The sequence below is a fragment of the Bos indicus x Bos taurus genome, chromosome 15, assembly GCF_003369695.1.
Source record: "Bos indicus x Bos taurus breed Angus x Brahman F1 hybrid chromosome 15, Bos_hybrid_MaternalHap_v2.0, whole genome shotgun sequence".
NCBI lineage: Eukaryota > Metazoa > Chordata > Mammalia > Artiodactyla > Bovidae > Bos > Bos indicus x Bos taurus.
This window is the reverse complement of record NC_040090.1, coordinates 53,297,499-53,318,938: the sequence shown is the minus strand read 5'-3', so window position 1 is coordinate 53,318,938 and position 21,440 is coordinate 53,297,499. Positions and strand designations below refer to the sequence as shown.

The 21,440-nt window shown below is 37.8% G+C and overlaps 1 protein-coding gene across 2 annotated transcripts in view; it reads left to right on the top strand.

Annotated features, from left to right (window-relative positions):
• The window catches only part of ARHGEF12 (Rho guanine nucleotide exchange factor 12), a 167,569-nt gene that overhangs the window by 63,796 nt on the left and 82,333 nt on the right, over positions 1 to 21,440 (top strand). The window contains exons 2-4 of one of the 2 annotated variants that reach the window (XM_027563463.1): positions 9,790 to 9,813; positions 11,575 to 11,660; positions 13,256 to 13,312. In XM_027563463.1, coding sequence (XP_027419264.1) covers positions 9,790 to 9,813; positions 11,575 to 11,660; positions 13,256 to 13,312 — 167 coding nt within the window. The remainder of the gene's footprint in view (positions 1 to 9,789; positions 9,814 to 11,574; positions 11,661 to 13,255; positions 13,313 to 21,440) is intronic. The other variant, XM_027563464.1, reaches the window with a different exon arrangement.

Below are 21,440 nucleotides of genomic sequence, written 5' to 3'. Positions count from 1 at the left end.
CAAAATCACTGCGGATGGTGACTGCAGCCATGAAATTAAAAGATGCTTGCTCCTTTGGAGGAAAGCTATGACAAACCTAGACAGCATATTAAAAAGCAGAGACATCACTTTGCTGACAAAGGTCCATATAGTCAAAGCTATGGCTTTTCCAGTAGTCATATGTGGATGTGAGAGTTGGACCAGAAAGAAGGCTGAGTGCAAAGAATTAATGCTTTTGAGTTGTGCTGGAGAAGACTTTTGAGAGTCCCTTGGACAGCAAGGAGATCAAACTAGTCAATCCTAAAGGAAATCAACCCTGAATATTCATTGGAAGAACTGATGCTGAGGCTGAAGCTCCAGTACTTTGGCCACTTGATGCAAAGAGCCAACTCATTGGAAAAGACCCTGATGCTGGGAAAGACTGAAGGCAGGAGAAGGAGATGACAGAGGATGAGATGATTAGATAGCATCACCAACTCAATGGACATGAGTTTGGGCAAACTCCAGGACATAGCGAAGGACAGAGTAGCCTGGCATGCTGCAGTCCATGGGGTCACAAAGAGTCAGGCATGATGACTTTGCAATTGACCAGGAACAACCCTATCTAAAGAAAATCATGCATTGACCCTGTAAGTCCTGAGATTATTCTGTAGAGTCCAGTTTCTTGCTGATTTTTGTTTAATGTGTTTGATGTTTGACTGGTGTTGAGTGGTATGAGAATACTTAAGTAGTTTGAAGGTCTCAGACTTTTTTCAGATTTTTTTTAAACTTTTTTTTTTTTTTTTGAGTAATTTGAAGTCTTAAAAAGACACTGTAAGTTAGTAGTGATACTCATGATCTCAAAGGAAATTTAGTTAGAAACCTTACAGGAAATACTCACAAAAGTGATAATGTTCCAGATTATCAATAAAGAGATGAAAGTTTAATAAGCTATTATTTTCTCTTATGACTACTTTTCCCAGTTCAGAAGCAACCAATATGAAATGTATAATATCTCTGACAGAGAATTAAAATAATTTAGAATTAACTATTTGATTTGTCAAAGTATGTCCACAAAAACAAGAGACATTTACTTAGCATCTGTCTTGTGTTTGAAATTCTTCAGTAAAAGTGGCGGTATACTAAGCTATGTTTAAAAAGTTAATTTGAGATCTTACATTACATTCTAGTGAATCATTTTTGGATCTACACCGAGCTGAGCTCCTTGTTCCTTGTCATTCTGTGGTTATGTATTGCAAGGTCCAGAAGTTTAAAGCTAATAACACCATGAAAAATTCTCCATGACTCACCCTGTCAGCTGTGGCTTCTGCTTTAAGAGCCTTTCTGATAGAACTAATTATTGTTTTATTGCCAGCTCTGCTAAACTTTTCGTGCTTTGGGTCTGTATGCTAACAAAAAAGCACAGTAGTAGATAATGTTCAGACTTTTTTTTTTGTCTAGATCCAAAATTTTTAGTTCTTTTAGCAACTCTGAGCTTGACCAGTTATAAATTATAGGTGGCAAGAGGATTTATGACTGGTGTTTTGATTTTTTTCTTTTTTTTGGTGGGAGGGAAGTGGCGGTAGTTGTTTTCTGCTTTTGGTTCTGTGTGTCTTGCTGTCCAGAGATGTAAAGATTCAGTTGACAGTCGGCTGATGTCGGTACTGTGCTCTGAATCACGTGCTTTTCGGTACTGTGTATTGTAGGCAAACATCCTTACAGCTGTCTTCGTTTATTATTTTGTGAAAAATGAGATAATAACTTGAGCTAACTTGTTCATATTCATGTTAGAGTACTTTCAAAATTAAGTGCTTTGCTTCAGGTTATTTAAATTAGTTTTAGAAATAGACAAATGAAAAACTCGCTTTACGTCCAGGACACAGACTGCCTTAATCATTCTAGATATTTTAAAGATGAGGAAATGTTGGACTCTTCACTAAATGGCAAGCAAAGTCATCGTGATTTCACTTTGTTTAAAAAAATCACTGATCTTACTTGCCAGAATTAAAAGTTCTGGTTATAATCTGGTTTTTTTTCTTACCCTGTAGCAACTAGGAAATTTGGTAACTTGAGTATGGACATTAATTTTACATAATATGACTTAGCAAGTTAAGTTTATAGTTTCATCATAGACTTTGAACTGTGCATTTCTATGGATTTTACTGAGCTAAAAAGCTATTTGAATAATGTTAGTCTTTATTTTTCTTTTCTATTGAATTTGAAGTCGTGCCACTAAAATTCAGATTTTATATTTGTTCTTCCTGATTGTTGTTCAGTCGCTCAGTCGTGTCCAACTCTTTGCGACCCCATGGACTGCAGCACACAAGGCTTCCCTGTCCTTCACCATCTCATGTTCAAACTCATGTCCATTGAGTCTGTGATGCCAGCCAACCATCTCATCCTCTTTTGTCCCATTCTCCTCCTGCCTTCAATTATTCCCAGCATCCAGTGGGTCCAATCCAAAGAGTCTTTTCCAATGAGTTGGCTCTTTGCATCAGTGGCTAAAGTATTGGAGCTTTAGCTCCAACATCAGTCCTTCCAATGCACATTCAGGGTTGATTTCCTTTAGAATTGACTGGTTTGATCTTCTTGCTGTCCAAGGGACTCTCAGAAGTCTTCTTCAGCACCACAGTTTGAAGGCATCAGTTTTGCAGTGCTCGGCCTTTTTTATTGTCCAGCTCTCATATCCGTACATGACTATTGGAAAAACAATAGCTTTGTCTGTATGGATGTTTGTAGGCAAAGTAATGTCTGCTTTTAAATATGCTGTCTAGGTTTGTCATTGCTTTTCTTCTAAGGAGCAAGTGTCTTTTAATTTCAAGGCTACAGTCACCATCCACAGTGATTTTGGAGCCCAAGAAAATAAAGTCTGTCACTGTTTCCATTATTTCCCCATCTATTTGCCATGAAATGATGGGACCAGATGCCGTGATCTTAGTTTTTTGTATATTGAATTTTAAGCCAACTTTTTCATTCTCATCCATCACCTTCATCAAGAGGCTCTTTAGTGCCTCTTCACTTTCTGCCATTAGGATGGTATCATCTGCATATCTGAGGTTATTGATATTTCTCCCCGCAGTCTTGATTCCAGGTTGTGATTCATCCACCTCAGCATTTTGGGTGGTGTACTCTATATATTCCCCAGTGGCTCAGACAGTAAAGGATTCGCCTGCAATTCAGGAGACCTGAGTTCGATCCCTGGGTCAGGAAGATCCCCTGGAGAAAGAAATGGTAACCCACTCCAGTATTCTTGCCTGGAACAATCCCAAGGATGGAGGAGCCTAGCAGGCTACGGTCCATGGGTTTACAAAGAGTTGGACAGGACTGAGTGACTAATATACTTCTGCATATAAGTTAAATACAAGTTAAATAAGGTTGACAATATACAGCCTTGCCCAATCTTGAACCAGTCCATTGTTCCATGTCCAGATCTAACTGTTGCTTCTTGACCTGCATACAGGTTTTGCAGAAGGCAGATAAGATGGTCTGGTATTCTCATCTCTTTAAGAATTTTCTAAAGTTTGCTGTGATCTACACAGTCAAAGGCTTTAACATAGTCAATAAAGCAGAAGTAGATGTTTTTCTAGAATACTCGAGCTTTTTCTATGATCTAATGGATATTGGCAATTTGATCTCTGGTTCCCCTGCATTTTCTAAATTCAGCTTTTATTTTTGCAAGTTCTTGATTCACAGACTGTTGAAGTCTAGCTTGAAGGGTTTCGAGCATTACTTTACTAGCATTTGAAATGAGTGCAATTGTGTGGTAGTTTGAACATTCTTTGGCATTGCCCTTCTTGGGATTGGAATGAAAACTGACGTTTTTGCAGTCCGGTGGCCACTGCTGAAGTTTTCCTAATTTGCTGGCATGTTGAGGGCAGCACTTTCACAGCATCATCTTTCAGGATTTGAAATAGCTCAGCTGGAATTCCATCACCTCCACTAGCTTTGTTCATAGTGATGCTTCCTAAAGCCCACTTGCCTTCACACTCCAGGGTGTCTGGTTCTAGGTGAGTGATCACACCATCATGGTTATTCGAGTCATTAAGATCTTTTTTGTATAATCCTTCCGTGTATTATTGCCACCTCTTCTTAATATCTTCTGCTTCTGTCAGGTCCATACTGTTTCTGTCCTTTATTGTGCCTATCTTTGCATGAAATGTTCCCTAGGTAGCTCTAATTTTCTATGAGAGATCCCTAGTCTCTGCCATTCTATTGTTTTCCTCTGTTTCATTGCATTGTTCACTCAGAAAGGCTTTCTTATCTCTCCTTGCTCTTCTCTGGAACTCTGCATTCAGATGGTATATCTTCCTTTTCTCCGTTGCCTTTCTCTCCTCTTTTCTTCTCAGGTATTTGTAAGGCCTCCTCAGACCACCATGTTGCCTTTTTGCATTTCCTTTTCTTGGGGATGTTTTTGATCACTGCCTCCTGTACAGGGTTACAAACATCTGTCCATATTTCTTCAGGCACTCTGTCTATCAGATCTAATCCCTTGAATCTATTTGTCACCACCACTGTATAATCATAAGGGATTTGATTTTGGTCATACCTGAATGACACTTAGTAATGTCACTAGTTCTTCCTAATAGCTACTAGTAATTAAATGCTTAATATGCACAAGGCAGTGCTTCTTATTTAATGCTTCTCATTTTATGATTTACTCCTCAAAACGAAGTGGTGAGTTCAGTATTAGTATTATCACTGTCCTACAAACGATTCTTAGCGAGGTTAAGCAACTTGCCCAAGTTCAAATACCTTTTCATTGTAAAACCAAAATATGAACCTTGTGTTTTTTCTGAGGAGTCATTGAACCTAGGGTGTTGAGATCACATGTAATTCTCATTGACTGTACTGTGACAATACTTTGGCCACCTGATGCGAAGAGCCTACTCATTAGAAAAGACCCTGATGCTGGGAAAGATTGAGGGCCGGAGGAGAAGGGGGCAACAGAGGATGAGATGGTTAGATAGCATCACCGACTCAATGGGCATGAGTTTGAGCAGCTCTGGGAGATAGTGAAGGACATGGAAACCTGACGTGCTGTAATCCATGGGGTTGCCAAGAGTTGGACACGACTGAGTGACTGAACAATGACAGTACTGTAACAATACTGGAATAGTCTGTTTTTTGCACTGATGTTTATTATCATTTTATGAGGAGCTGAGCCTAGGAATTATCTTAATTGTTAACCTGTTTTGCAGAATTCTTTGTCTGGTAACTTTACTCACTTAAGTGATTTTTCTCTTGCATTTTAATATTACTAAAATCAGGATGTATGTTACAATGGAATTTTTGAGAATTCTAAATTTAGTAGCTAACATTGTTTGAATGTTAATAAAAGCTTGACCACTCTCCAATGTAGGTGAAATTTCCTTAACTTCCTCCCCTTCATTTCGGTCATCCATTATTAAGAACCATCCAGACTCTCAAATTCCTTGTCATAACTAAACCCAGGGGAGAAAAATCTAATATCTTGGAGGAAACAGAATAGGAATTAAGGTTTGCCTGTGATATCCCCATTTCTTCTTTCAGAATGCTTCTCACTGGAGTGGAATCCAAAGGCTAGCTTTTGTCTCACCAAAATCAATAAAAGGAAAATATGATTTCTAGTAGGCTATTTATTATACGCAAATATGTTGTAACACATCACTTCGGCACTTCTTTGCAGTTTTTTTTAATCCAGAAGAAATTCTGTGTAATGGTCTTAAAGCTTTTAGGTTTTAAGATCTCTCCTTTTAAAAAATTTTATTTATTTTTCTCTGCCCTGGGTCTTCGTTGATGCGTGCGCTTTTCTCTAGTTGCGGAGAGCAGGGACTACTCTTTGCTGAGGTGCTCGGACTTCTCATCACGGTGGCTTCTCTTGTTGCAGAGGATGGGCTCAGTACTTGTGGCACATGGGCTTAGTTGCTCCGCAGCATGTGGGATCTTCTCAGACCAGGAATCAAACCCGTGTCCTCTGCACTGGCAGGCGGATTCTTTACCACTGAGCCACCAGGGAAGCCCTGCGTTTTTAAATCTTAAAAACAGTTATGACATCATGTATATGTATATATGTATCATAGAATCATTAAACCTGGCTAAGAAATGAAAGTCTTTTTCCAATATATATATTAATTGCAGATTAGGGTTTCCCTCTACATGATTTAACATATTGGGAGAAGTGTGAAAATAAAAAATTGGGGGAGGCCTCTGTATATTGTAACCTAATGATTTAATACTAGAGCTCAGAACTAACAAAGAAAAGGCATCCTGAGTCAAGTGAGTCAATATGTTGTGACATTTAAGGCCCTTGGTTAGGATTTTTGGCACACAAGTATGCTCAGTATGCTTAGACGACAGAGGATGAGATAGTTAGATGGCATCACCAACTCAATGGACATGAGTTTGAGCAAGCTCCGGGAGATGATGAAGGACAGGGAAGCCTGGTGTGCTGCAGTCCATGTGTGCATGCATGCTAAATCACTGCAATCGTATCCAACTCTTTGCAACTCCATGGACTGTGGCCCTCCAGATTCTCTGTCCATGGGATTCTTCAGGCAAGAATACTGGAGTGAATTGCCATGCCCTTCTCCAGGGGATCTTCCCGACCTGGAAATCAAACTCGTGTCTGCCTGTGTCTCCTGCATTGCAGGCGAATTGTTTTCCCTCTAAGTCACCTGGGAAGCTGCAGTCCATGGGGTCGCAAAAAGTCAGGTATAACTTTGGGACTGAACAACAACCAAGGCACCTTATCCCAGTGGCTCAAACTCCTGGTAACCCTTTCCTTTATCTGTTATGATTCTTCATATTGGCTCTTTGACTTTGTCATATATCTAGCAAAATACATATACACATATATAAATAAATACAAACATATTCATTGTTGGCTAAATGTCCAAGTCATCAACAGGATATTTTCAAAATCCAGACGCATTTGGTTAACTAGCCACATCTAATGTTATGTCAGCATTCAGACACAGCTGTTTCTACTTAAATATCTAACCAGATGAGATTTTCACAATTTTATGATTGGACTACACAATGAACAGGGACTTGGAAATATGGGATTTTTGTACACCAGAATTGTTTTATCAGCCTAGTGTTGGGCTACTGTGTTGCTAGAACATGGCCATTTCTCAGCCTTCAGCCTACCTTTCTGTAGCATTTAGTAGTCGTATCTCTTCTTTGTTGGTCCCTAGGACAGCCCTTTCTCTATTGTGATTTATCTTTTTTATCTCCTTCATCACCTGTCACATCCTTACTCAGTTGTTCAGAAAATAGGTTACTTTTCCCAAGGATTTGATCCTTGGTGTTTTCTCTTTATGCTGCTGCTTCAGTCGTGTCCGACTCTGTGCGACCCCATAGATGGCAGCCCAACAGACTCCCCCGTCCCTGGGATTCTCCAGGCAAGAACACTGGAGTGGGTTGCCATTTCCTTCTCCAATGCATGAAAGCGAAAAGTGAAAGTGAAGTCGCTCAGTCGTGTCCAACTCTTTGCCATCCCATGGACTGCAGCCCACCAGGCTCCTCCATCCATGGGATTTTCCAGGCAAGAGTACTGGAGTGGGGTGCCACTGCCTACCATCAGTAGGTTGGTGACACAAATCTACAACTCTAGCCCCAAGTTTTTCTTTGGGGTTCTAGCTTTCTGCTTCTAGCTGTCTCATTACATCTCCATGTCAATATCCAGGAAGCGGTAGTGATTTTACAAAACCGTGGGATTCTGGTGGTGATGTTCTTAGCTAGAGCTGATGGAAGAAGGCCCTTGACTGTGTTACTTACGTGCATTTGCAGCGTCACATGCGTATGTACATGTATATTTGTTTGTTTTACCACATATTTTAAAGTGGAATTTGGTGATTAGAGAAAAAGTATTGTGATGTAAAGATTTTTTGAGAAATTTCTTTGTACTTGGGGACTGTGGTAAGTCAACTGCAATAAGGAAGTTGTACTGAGGTAGCCCTTCTTATTTCATTTTTGTCCTCTTTCCTTTCCTTTCCTTTCCATTCCCTTGTAAGAGAAAATAGCTCAGGAAACTGGTTTACAATCAGTAGTCTGGGAACTTCCGGTTTCTTTACCAGAATCTCCCTGGATGATGCAGTTTCTGACGCAAGCAGCATTGTTCTGGGATAGGAGTTTTTAATATAATGGTTGTCAGGCCAAGTGGCTAAGGTTGCTAACTGCAGGTATTATCCTCTGCAGAGATTCAGTTGGGAATTCTTTACTGCCAACTTTTATGTTCATCTTTTTTTTTAAATTTATTTCAATTGGAGGATAATTACTTTACAGTATTGTGATGGCTTTTGCGATTCTTTAAATTTAAATCCCATTCCCTCCCATCTCCTCCAGCAAGTAAGGATGGACTACTTAGGCACTCTTATTTCTGAAAATGTTATAATCTTTTGTAATCAATATGTTCTTTAGAGCAGTGTCCTCTCTCTTAGTCCAGAACCTGTATTTCTTGTCATGCCTACCTGGGTTGTAAGTTAATATTCTGTAACTTATTAGGGAAGTTTTTAGATTCTCTTTTTCTTTGAATCAATTTTAATTTATGTGGGAATTAAAGGGAATTATAATTAAAGTTATATTTAGACTAAGTTTTCATTTTAAGCTAAACTCTCCATGCCAAATAAAATAGTCAAGTATCATTGTTTTATGTTTATTTCTTCCTACCCTTACTAATGTGCTTCCCTGGTGGCTCAGTGGTAAAGAATCTGCCTGCAATGCAGGAGACATGAGTTCTATCCCTGGGTGGGGAAGATCCCCTGGAGAAGGAAATGGCAACCCATTCCAGTATTCTTGCCTGGGAAATCCCATGAACAGAGGAGCCTGGTGGGCTACAGTCCATTGAGTCACAAAAAGAGTCGGACACAACTTAGCGACTAAACAGCAACCCTTACTATAGTCTTTTTAAAAAAATTACTGATATTCTTAATAAACCCTGTTCTTATTACCTAGACTAAATAATCTTTACCTGAAATAGTATAGGTTGAGATAATTATAGAAATGAGAAGAAGGATGGAAGTTTGAGAACATTCCTTTAGACTTAGGTTAGTGTTTATGTATAGCATCAAATTCTTATCAGGAAGCATCCAGAAATATTCTTTTAAAAAGACAACTAGGAGGAAAGGCTGTAGTTCTTCTTCCTTACAGAACTGAAAAAATGTTAAAGTACCCTTTGTTTTCTACTTTTGGAACTTGTTTTTACTAACTGATAGTACTTCAGTGGCAGTTTTTTCTAGAATTCTGTTATTGTAGAGATAATTGAATGGGGATTATTTATGTTAAACATAAATAATTGAAGATCTTGATTTGATCATGATCAAAGGTTAGACACAGACCAATAGAGCAGTAATCAGCACCCAGCTATTTTGGATGGGGAAAGGTGAAGAAGGAACTTTCTTTCTAGGAAGAGTAAATATAGTATTTATATTATAATATTTATAATGGTGACATTTTTCTAGCTTCTATTTTTTAAGTCTGTAAAATAGAAATAATATCTTCATAGATATTTTTAGAATTAAAAAGTAATATATGTGAACAGTTTAGAATAGTGCTTAGCATCTACTAAGCCCTCAATAAATGTAGCTATTGCTATTATTATTTGGATTTTTAAAGAGAGAACCCATACTCAGGGACAGCTGATGGTAAATGCACCTGCAATTTAAGATTTAACAAAGTAGTTAAGACATTAAAAAATGTATCCAGTTCCACTTGTTTGTTGAATCTTGCCTTGGAAAAGTTAGTACAAGATGTAAACCCCTTATTCTGGTTTTATAGAAAGAATAAACTTAATAACAATCGTACAAGTGAAATAACTACATCTAATCTTTTTATTTTTTTTGTTTGTTTCAGGTTTCCCCTCAAAAAACCTATAAGGTAAGTTGTTCAGTTGCACTTCATATGTTTAGGTACAGTGTTACTTAGAAGTGTTGCTTTGAAATTATGGTGCATTTCTGTGGTTTTCAGAAATGTGGATTTAAGTAATTTAAAATTTCAAAATGTTTTACAAGTTTGAAATATAACAGGTGTTGCATATTTTTTCTGGAAGATGGCATTATTTTGATAACATTTCTAATGTTTTTAATGTAAGCATTTTAAAAGTTTGTTCAAATTGATACTTAAGGTCACTCCCTCTGAAGAGATTTAATTTCAGAATCTTTTGTGACTGTTTTAAGTTGTGAGTAGCTTGGGGAGTGTAAATGGATTGCCAGTTTTGATGTGTTTTATAACTTTGGTGACTGTAACTGCCTTTAGTTAATGAACTTTGGCAAACTGAATTAGTTAGTTACCCTAAGAAAGTAAAGGGAAAAAATCCAAAATGTCCAGATATTTCTGTGTCTGTATCTATATCTTCATATTTATTCATTTCCTGGGATTAAGTGCCTCTTCCTGAGTACTTGTTCTTCAGCATCTCTTTTCTCTCTGATCTTAATTGTCATAAATATTATTTAAAATGTAGGTAGTGTGTCATTCCTAATTATTATGATACTTTTATCATTTTTTAGTGATGGCATAGCCCAAGATACCAATGCTCATCTTAATTAGTAATGTATGTGTTACAGTTGGAGAAGGCAATGGACCCCACTCTAGTTCTCTTGCCTGGAAAATCCCATGGATGGCGAAGCCTGGTAGGCTTCAGTCCATGGGGTCGCTAAGAGTCGGACACGACTGAAGCGACTTAGCAGCAGCAGCAGCAGCAGCAGCAGTGTTACAGTAGTGCAATATCTGATCAAGTGTAATATGGTAGGGCATAGGAAAAACAATAATTCTAATGTCATCTGGGGCTTGCAAAAGATATGTCTGTGGCATGAACTGTAGGCAGACTTTAAAAGAGCCTTGCCTAAGATTTTTTTTTTTTTTTTTAACTGTTCTCATCTAAGCTGTATTTACAGTGTTTTTGAACCTGACCATAGTAAACAAAGGGTTGGGGACTATGTTTAATTACTTTTCAGTACTGTTTTTTTATCTGTTAATTTGAATAATAGTAATCAACCTGTGAAAACCACTAAGAGATTTTAAGGAGTTATTTCTCAGAATAAAATACACGTTATTACTAAATGCTGTGCTGTGCTTAGTCACACAGTCTTGTCCACATCTTTGTGACCCCATGAACTGTTGCCTGCCAGGCTCCTCTGTCCCTGGGATTCTCCAGGCGAGACTACTAGAATGGGTTGCCATGCCTTCCTCCAGAGCATCTTCCCAACCCAGGGATCGAACCTAGGTCTCCCACATTGCAGGCAGATTCTTTACTGATTGAGCCACCAGGCAAGCTCAAGAATAGTGGAATGGGTAGCCTGTCTCTTCTCCAGGGAATCTTCCCTACCCAGGAGTCGAACTGGGGTCTCCTGCATTGCAGGCGGATTCTTCACCAGTTGAGCTACCAGGGAAGCCCTTATTGGTAAATACTGCTCATTATTTTAAAGCACTTTTTTTTAAAACCAGCTAAATAGACTATATTAAACATAGCACAGACTGAATTTTAAAACGTCTTGAAAAATATGAATTAGGTTTATGAGACTACGTAAGGTAAATTCATTTATTGGTTTCTCTTTGTAAGACGCACGTGGGATTTTTAAATTGTTTTTGTTACAGTAAATTTTTTTGTAGTAAATATTTAATTGCTTTTATTTAACTTAGGCATGGAAGTATTTTGAACCGAGAGTCACCAACAGATAAGAAGCAGAAAGTTGAGCGCAGTACATCACATGATTTTGACCCCACAGGTAACACACTTTGTTCTGCCAAAGAATACTGAGACTGGTGAAGTTTTGAATAATACACCTTAAGCTACATAACTGCCTGAAACACCCAGGAATAGCTGTTTGATCTATTTAAGACTCTCCTTCCTCTTCAGTTACATAATATGAAACCTTTGCACTCAGAAGGAATACAAGCATTTTTAACTGTCAACACTATGGATTCTACTATGGAAGCATCATTGCAGACTGTGTTGTATTTTAAAATAATAATGATACTAGAAATAGTTATATCATAATTGGAAATTTTGGTCAGACCAAGGACTTAGTAGCAAGGTAAATCCTAGGTATGAACAGTAGTATGTTTATAAAACCAACATTGTAATCAAGGCTATAACAACTACATATTCTGTAGTCAATTAAAAATTCAGATGTGATCACGGTAAATTGGAGAATTGGATAAAATAATTCAAAATTAATGATTATCTCACTTTAAGTAGATGAATAGAAATCTCTTTTTCTTCAAAAAGTATTCTAAACTCAGAGCTGTCTTTCAACTTCAGTAGTGTTGATATTTCCTAGAATTTTCATGCTAGTGTACTTTTGACTATATCTATTCTTAATTTTGTATATAGGTTGAACCCTTCTTGTAATATATAGGCTTTGGTTTCCCCTTGTAAACTCACTCAGTATTTAATTTATAAAAATTACTTGATAAATTTGCTTTTGTCATTTGAGACGTATTCCTTGTGGATGTACAGTTTTATTCACTGAGACATTCCCATGACAAAAGATAAAGTAAGTAAATACTAAGGTCTCAGATACATAAATATAATGTATCTGTTTTTAGGTATTTTCACTTAGAAATAACATTTTTAATAGAGTGTTTCTTTCGTATCCAAGATGTTTCATAGTATAAACTGCTAGTACACTTTGAAAAACATAAATATTACCTAGTAAGGGAAGAATGGGAAGTGAACAGCTACTGAACCTTGGGTGGTAGGTTAAAAATGAAATCCCAGTCATCAATTTAGGAGGCTTTGGTGGTGGGAGTATGTAATATGTAACTTCTGGATCTCTATTAAGAAGTAATTCTTTGTTTTTGACACCTCATTTTGATGTCATAGGACTCCAAGGCTTTCATTTATTGATAAGTTTTGTCTTGATAACTAGGGTCACAGAGTTTCTGTCCTATACTCGTCGAAGCCATTAAAGTCTTGTTAGATTGACTTACTCTGTATTGTTCATCTGTGATGTACCCATCTCCAAAGACAGGTTAGCAAAGTGGTACCCCGTGTTTCACAATGAGATTATTACAGCTTTTAGTGCTTTTGTCATCTCTACAACTGTCAGATAATATATTTTGTAGAATTCTCATGTGTTGTTTGTTTGAACATATTTTTATTGCACTGTCTTTTCTTCAACAAATCTAAAATGTCATTACCTGTGCTGTTCGTGACCATTCTAAGGGCTGTCACCTGTGATGTTCATACTTTGTGTTTGCACGATTTAACTTGATCATGATTCATTCTTTTTTTTTTTTTTCTCCCCATGAATTTTCCCCCTTACATTTGGTCTCCATATTTTCTATATCTCTCTCCTTTTCTCCCACTCTTGTGCAGATAGCTCCTCCAAGAAGACAAAGTCTAGTTCAGAGGAGAGTAGATCCGAGATATATGGTAAGCTAATGTAGCCAATTCAGCCTTGCACCTTTGGAGCTTGCTTCATGCTGTTTCATTTTTTTTTTTTTTTAACTGCAGTCTTCTTGTGTCTGCTCTGCATGGCATGATCTCCTGCAGGGAAAGGGAGCCTGGGGTTTTAATGTGGCTGTGATGTGGAAGCTTAAGAAACTAACATTATAGAGGAGGAACAGGTACATTGCCCATCTTCTCTTTCATCTTGTTTATGTTAGGAAGGTGATCTCTAAGATGTTTGGGTTGAGTTTCTCCAAATAACATGGATGAGCTTTGAATTCTTGTCATTTTCTTCCCATGTCCCATTTGCAGAGTTTGGCTCATGTAGAATTTCATCATTCCTACCAGTCTTTTCCTCTCAGTCTAGTCCCAGTGTAGTTTAGATGTGTTAGCAGCTCTTCAGAATTTTTATTTTATTTTTTTATTGTTTTTTTTTCTTTTTAATTGCCTCATCATCTGGAAGTGCTGTTCTTGTATAATTTTTCTACAACAGCAAAAATAACTTAAGTGTTTTATTTTTGTAGATGGAGAATGTCTCTGCCTTTCATAAGTTTCCCAAAGCTTATTCTGAATGGGAAAATTTCAAAATGGCACCTCTAAAAAATAATCTCCACAAAGAGCAGGTTTAACCTGAATGGTCAAGTCTTGCAGCAGATGCTTGAAACACTAATATTTCCAGGCTGTGTTCTGTCTTCCAAAGATAACGTAAACCCTGTTTGTGTAGTTCAGACATATTTTTCCTTTTCCTTTGCATAGTTTTACCTGCCCTCTTTTCTTGTTCTGGCATCTAATTAGTGTTTTGAGAAAAGTGAATAAGAGAAGCACTGCCTGGAACCTAGACTTTTAAAATAATCTTTGAAAGACTAATAAGTTTTTCTTTTTAAAGAAGATTCCAAATTTGGCCTCAAAGAAAAACCAGGTCTTCTTCAGTAGAGCCAAAGTCTATCAAGTAGAAGTTTCTCCAGGTGCAGCTGTTTCCTAGCTTGATTAATACATGAAAGGAAAAATATGTAAAAATGCCCCTTTTCTCTTTTAAGACACTTGAACACGTACTGTCAGGTACTGTTTAGTATGAGGCCTGTGTTTGGTTGTAAATCAGTTAATGTTTCTGTGTTAGGTACATATCTATAGTTGCTTTGCTTGGGTTTATGTGACCAGTACTGTTTCTGTGCAGTTTAAACCTTTTACAGTAGTTAACAGGAAATGTGTACCATGCCATATGGCATGTCAGATTTCATGTTTTTTTCTTCCTTCCAAAGTATTTGGCTCCTCATAATTTCTTGAGACTCTGTCTTTCTGTTCTATATAAAGACCTTCCTATGGTTTATTCTCTCCTTAGGAATGTGAACACTCTTTATAGCACCATTCTTTTCCAGTAACCTTTGCAATGTTGTAATTTCATCTCCCCCTCATTTTCCTAGATCTGTGGTATGTATGCTGTTTGCTTTGGATGAGACTAACAATTTAGGAATCTATGACTAGAAATAGTAAACTAATATTTTTCTTACCAGCGATAGGAATACTAACACTAGTTCAGACATGCCATTGGCTTGGTAGTAATAGAAACATTTTAAGTGGTAATGGGGAAGTAAGGTGTGGCTTCTCTGTGTTTGTTTCTTGAGAACCCTTGAAATACCTCTTTTGGAAGGAACTAACCCATGAGTTCTCAAAGAGTACTTTGGAGAGGGATGAGTTGATCACAACAGAGTTAGCGTGCTAACTTAAATCTCGTTGACATTACAAATATTCTATCACCAGTGTGAATAGACTTCTTCAGACTCTGTGCAATTAGCATGGGTGAAAAGGAGTATCTGGAGAGTTTTGGAAAGTTTAGAAATACTGGAGTATAACTTGAGTAGAATCATAGCAACTGATGACATTGCTTTAGTGTAGGGTCTCTTAAGCAAGGAGATCCAACCAGTCCATCCTAAAGGAAATCAGTCCTGAATATTCATTGGAAGGACTGATGCTGAAGCTGAGACTTCAATACTTTGGCCACTTGATGCAAAGAACTGACTCATTTGAAAAGACCCTGATGCTGGGAAAGATTGAAGGCAGGAGGAGAAGGGGACGACAGAGAATGAGATGGTTGGATGGCATCACTGACACAATGAACATGAGTTTGAATAAACCCCAGGAGTTGGTGATGGACAGGGAGCCTGGCATGCTGCAGTCCATGGGGTCGCAGAGTCGGACACGACTGAGCAACTGAACTGAACTGAGGGTCTCTTAACAAGCCCACTTTTAACTTTTGAGATTATCTTCTCTTGGGGTAAAATTTGTTAACTGGATACTTCACACAGATACTCGTCATTCACTTACAAATTATTTATTTTAAATTTTCCTGGCCATTTTTAGAGCCATTTTGTGAGATGGATTCACTTTGCTCATTTTAAGAGGAAATCAAATGTTTGTTTTGTATTCACTTCTTTGTTAAGCTTCTGCCCAGTACAGTAGGTCAATATTTGTTCCTTTCCCCCTTATTTTCCTCTCAGATCATTTTGGAGTCTTTTGACCATATACAGATATATTTTCTGATCTGCAATTTTAATGATATTTAATTTTATGTTTTCCTTACTGTAATGGAGAAATTTTCTGTTGTTTGAGGAATGTGAGAGATTTAGCAAGGGAATTTTGAGTTAGACTACAGCTTCTCCCTAATTTCTGTCTTGGTGTCCTGAAAAGATCTCAGCTGATGGTATTATGTATAAGAAAATAAGCTATGTCTTTTTGAATCTGTGTTATTCCTCTGGGACTTCTATAGCAAAACACTAGAGACTTGACTTAACAAGAGTTTTATTTTCTCAGTTTGGAGACTAAAAATGTGAGATCAGGCTGCCAGCAGCTGCTAGCATTAGTCAGGTTTTGGTGAGAGCTCGTCTCCTGGTTTAAAGATGGTCACCGTCTTGCTTCGTGCTTGCGTGGTGTTTTCCTTGGTGCAAGCATGTGTAGAGGGGGAAAGAGAGAACAAGCTCTTTGCTATCTCGTAAGGATACTAATCCCAGCATGAGAGCCTCACTCTTAATGATCTTATTTAACCCTAATTCCTCCTCAAAGGACTCATTCATCTCCAAATACTATCATGTTGAGGGTTAGAACTCAGCATATGAATTTTGTGGGGGTGACACAAGCATTCAGTCCATAACAGAAGCAAATTGTTGCTGCTTGAAATATTCTGATTTAGATACTTAGAATGTATCTTTTTAAATTCATATTTTTTTTCCTGACTTCTCATATCTGTAAAATGAGAAGTCCTTGGTTTGATTTTTACTCCCACCAAGTTATCATTCTCTCTGTTTTTTTCTTCAACTTTGCAAAGAGCATTCTACACCATGAATGTGTGTCCTCATAAGTCACTCACTTCGTAACTTCTTAAAATCTGACTGCTGAACACATACTCTCTGGGAGGTGAATCAAAATAATCTAACTTGAAAATTTATAAACTTTTTCTCAGTTCTCACCTTCCCCTTGAGACATTAGGCAGTGATGATACACTATCTTTGGTGTATATAATATTACGTCTACCCTTTCCTTTTCTCTTTATGTTGGTTTTATCTTTTCTGTATTTATTTTTCCTTCTTCTAAATTTAAGCATAACCCAAGTTTGTCCCTGGTCTTTTTCTGTTTCCAGTCTCATATTTATAACAGTTCACTGCATACTTCCACTCTGTCCTTCAAATCCAAATGACCAATTTGGGATTTATCAGTGTTAACTATGGCTGGAAATTGATTTCCCTGTTTCTTTTAGTAGCACAGTCATTTTCCTGTTCACGTAGTCTTATTTTCTTAAATTTACCCGTGACTTCTCCCTTTCTCTTGTCCTCATTGTCGACGGTTTGCCACATTCATTGGTTCTACCATCACATTATTTTTCACCCCTTACTGCATGGTTTCGTCTTTGCAGCTTTGTTCAGGTTTTCATTATGTCATTAGACTTATTTAATAGACTAGACTCGTAAGTTTCTTTCGTGTTGATTTCACATTGATTGACTTCCTTTTCATTTTTCTGTGTTCAATTAGATTGGTATCACTGAAGTAAGGATTTAGTCATTCACTTTTTAGGAAAGTACAAATAGTTATTAAGATATGCCATGATTTGTTTCCAACTCATCATTCTCCATTAATCTACTGCTTTTCACCTAAAGGAACCAGACTGTCCCCCAAATTTTCATTTCTTCATATACGACTTGGTACTTTTTCTTTGCTCATGCCATCCCCATTGTTTTGAATGGTTTATCTCCTATAACTCCTTGTTAGAATCCTCCCCACCCTTCAAGGCCTGTGTTCAACTACTGCCTCTTCCATATGGCTTTCCTAAGTTTGCTAAGTTTTTAAACAATGGCTTTTGTTGTCTGACATCCTGTTAACATCCTGCTTTATGTCAAGTTGTTCATATTTGTATTCATCTTTGCATCTTCCATAATGCTTGACACACTGGAATCACTCATTGAATGAATGGTTGTTGAGATTGGTGTGCATTGTTTTAGTAAAGATGATTAATGGAATAAAATTGTTGATTCATTTTAATTGGATTCTCCTTTCTCTGAAAAACTTTAAGGTAGAAGAAAATGTGACTTTGAAAAGAGACTAACTGTTGGTTATAATGTAAAAGAAAGAAATTGGCATATTTGGAGCTTAAGGCCCTTCTTGCTGGCAACATTGTGCATTTAGAATCAAGAAACTTCTTAATCAAAGGATTATCTAAGGTCTAACTCATAAAACATGTATGTCTGGCAACAGTTTAAAAATGAGCTGTTTTTATGGGGTTGCACATGGTCTTTCTCCACACCCTTCCCTGAAGCTAATTCTTAAGAGGTGAGACTTAGAGAAGTTTGGTCATGTAAAAAAATCAAAGATGAAGAAAGACTAATGTGCTTTCCCTGAAGTAAATGCAGTTTGAAAGGTTTAGCATGTTGCTTTGCATATTTAACACTACATTTTCATTAATTTTATATTTGGCAATATAGTTGCTGAATTTTTCAAGGAATATATTGCAGTGAAACCTCAGAGTACTTTTTCACCTTTTTTAGAATACCTGAAAGACTTCTTCCCCTCCCTACGGTAAAGCATTATAAAGACTTAACTTTTTTTCACTTTCAATCCTTGGTATTTAACTTTTGAGTAAGAAACAGTTTTTTATGTTGGTTTCAAATGTTGCCTTGGAAAGGGGGATTAAGGAAGTGGAATAAAAGGATGTGAAGTTCACCTACCCCTAAAAGCACATGAAAAATACATCTACATGTAGAAAAATTCTCACTGTAAACAAACTGGAAACTGGCAGAACAACTATACAACCAAGGCTGCAAGAAAGATTCTCACGTAGTTGGGTAGGATGGGAAGAAACACTGGGCTGAGACCTCTGCCCCTAGAAAGGACCTAAGAGGAAGAGGGAAATAGTGTGAGTGGACACTCACCCTGGGAAGTAAGCAGGTGGAGCCACAGGCTGGGAATCATAGTTCTGGGGTCCTCTGTAGAGGAGACAAGCTCCCTTGGCTGCTTGGTGAACCAGTGGGACAAAGAGAAAGGCAGGAAAAGCCTGGACTCCACTGTGAGGAGTATGTGGGTACTGGCTTGCCAATAAGAAACACACTTAAAAAGGAACAGAGCCATTTCAAGCCTGACTACCAGGGATTCTGCTCTAGCAACCTGGGAGTGGACCCCACCCCTGACAAGGCAACAGTGCCTACCACTGAGCAGAGAGGAAATCCCACCTTAAGTCCTGTGCAGGCCAGGACCAACACCAACCACCACCACCAGTGTGTGCACCCCCTATCAAGGTGATCATGGCTAGCACATCCTGAGGAAAAATGGTTCTGGCATCTCCATCAAGTTCAGCCCTCACACCAGAGACAATAGGCATAAACAGTCTACACGGGGATGCTGCTATGTAAAAACGTCCCTCAAGACCACAGTGGATAACTTACACCTAAATTCAGGGACAGAGTTAAGTAAAATGGTAAGGCAGAGGAACTACCCTCAAAAGAGCAAGGAACTACCCTGAAATAATAAATAATGAAACAGAGGCAATCAGTCTACCGGTTAATGAATCCAAAAACTTCATAATAAAAATGTTAACTGAATCAAGAAAGAGAATTGATCTAAGCACAGATAATTTCTAGAACCAATAAAGATCTGATAAAAAACAGATAATTCAGATTTCCACTTGGAACTCTGGTCTAAAGTGTCTAGTGCAAGGCTTCCACATGCGATTCCCTATGAGCAAGTGAAACTAGACAAAGCACAAAAGGAAAAAGAACACAGGCACACGTCATCCCTAAAAAGAAATAAGCACAAACCACTCAACCAGCCTTTCCCTCCAAGGACAAAAACCAAAAGGAAGAAGGAATACAACCCTAAAGCCTGACCTCAAGTGGAGCAAGTTAGAAAAAATGATGAAAAGACAGAAATACAGTACAAATGAAAGAACAAGGTAGAAACTCAAAGACCAAACAAAGAGGAAATAAGCAATCTACCTGAAAGAGAATTCAGAATAATGATAGTGAAGATGCTCTGAAGACTTGAAAATAAAATGGGGAAAATGCAAAAAACATTTGACACTGTTAATATAATCACCAAGGACATAGAAGAAATAAAGAAGAAGCAAGCAGAGATGAGTAACACAATTACTGAAATAAAAAATACTCTGGAAGGAACCAATAGCAGAGTAACTGAGGCAGAGGAGTGGATAAGTGAGCTGGAAGATGGAATGGTGGAAATAACTGCTGAGGAGAATAGAGGGAAAAGAATGAAAAGAATTGAGGATAGCCTCAGAGACCTTTGGGAAAATATTAAACGCACCAGCATTCAAGTTGTAGGGGTTGTGACTTAGCAGCAGCAGCAGAGAAAGAAGAAAAAAAAAAAAAAGACATTGAGAACATTTTTGAAGAAATTAGATCAAGACCAAGAAGCACAGAGAGTCCCTTACAGGAGAAACCCAAGGAGAAACACATTGAGACATATTAATCAAGCTGACAGAGATTAAGCACAAAGAAAGAATATTAAAAGCAGCAAAGGAAAAGCAACAAGTAACATACAGGGAAAAACTCATATGTTTAACAGCAGATCTTTTAGCAGAAACCCTGCAGGCCAGAAGGGAATGGCAAGATATATTTAAAGTACTGAAAGAGAAAAATCTACAACCAAGATTACTGTACTTGGCAAAGATCTCATCCAAAATTGATGGAGAAATCAAAAGTTTTATAGACAAGCAGAGGTTAAGAGAATTTAGCACCACCAAACTAATCTTGCAACATACTGAAGGGACTTATATAGCCAGTAAACACACAAGAAAGGAAAGACCTACAAAAACAAACCCAAAGCAATCAAGAAAATGCCAGTATCACTGCTGGTGCTGCTAAGTCCCTTCAGTCATGTCCGACTCTGTGCAATCCCATGGTCGGCAGGCCACCAGGCTCCGCCGTCCCTGGGATTCTCCAGGCAAGAACACTGGAGTGGGTTGCCATTTCCTTCTCCAATGCAGGAAAATGAAAAGTGAAAGTGAAGTCGCTCAGTCATGTCCGATTCTTAGCGACCCCATGGACTGCAGCCTACCAGACTCCTCAGTCCATGGGATCCTCCAGGCAAGAGTACTGGAGTGGGTTGCCATTGCCTTCTACGTATCACTAATCATCTTAAATGTAAACAGATTAATGCACCAATCAAAAGATACAGACTGAATGGATACAAAAATAAGACCCATATATATGCTGCCTACAAGAGACCCACTTCAGACCTAGAGACACATACAGACTGAAAACAAAAGGATGGAAAAAGATACTCCATGTGAATGGAAACCAAAAGAAATCTGAAGTGGCAATCCTTATTTCAGACAAAATAGACTTTAAAGAATATTATGAGAGACAAAGAAGGACACTACATAATGATCAAGGGATTAATCCAAGAAGACGTAACAATTGTAAATATGTAGGCACCCAACATAGGAGCACTTTGATACATAAGGCAAACACTAACAGGCATAAGAGGGGAAATTGACAGTAATACAATAATAGTAGGGGACTTTGACAACCCACTTACACGAATGGACAGATCATCAAGACAGAATCAGTAAGGAAACACAAACCTTAAATGAAACATTAGACCAAATGGACCTAAT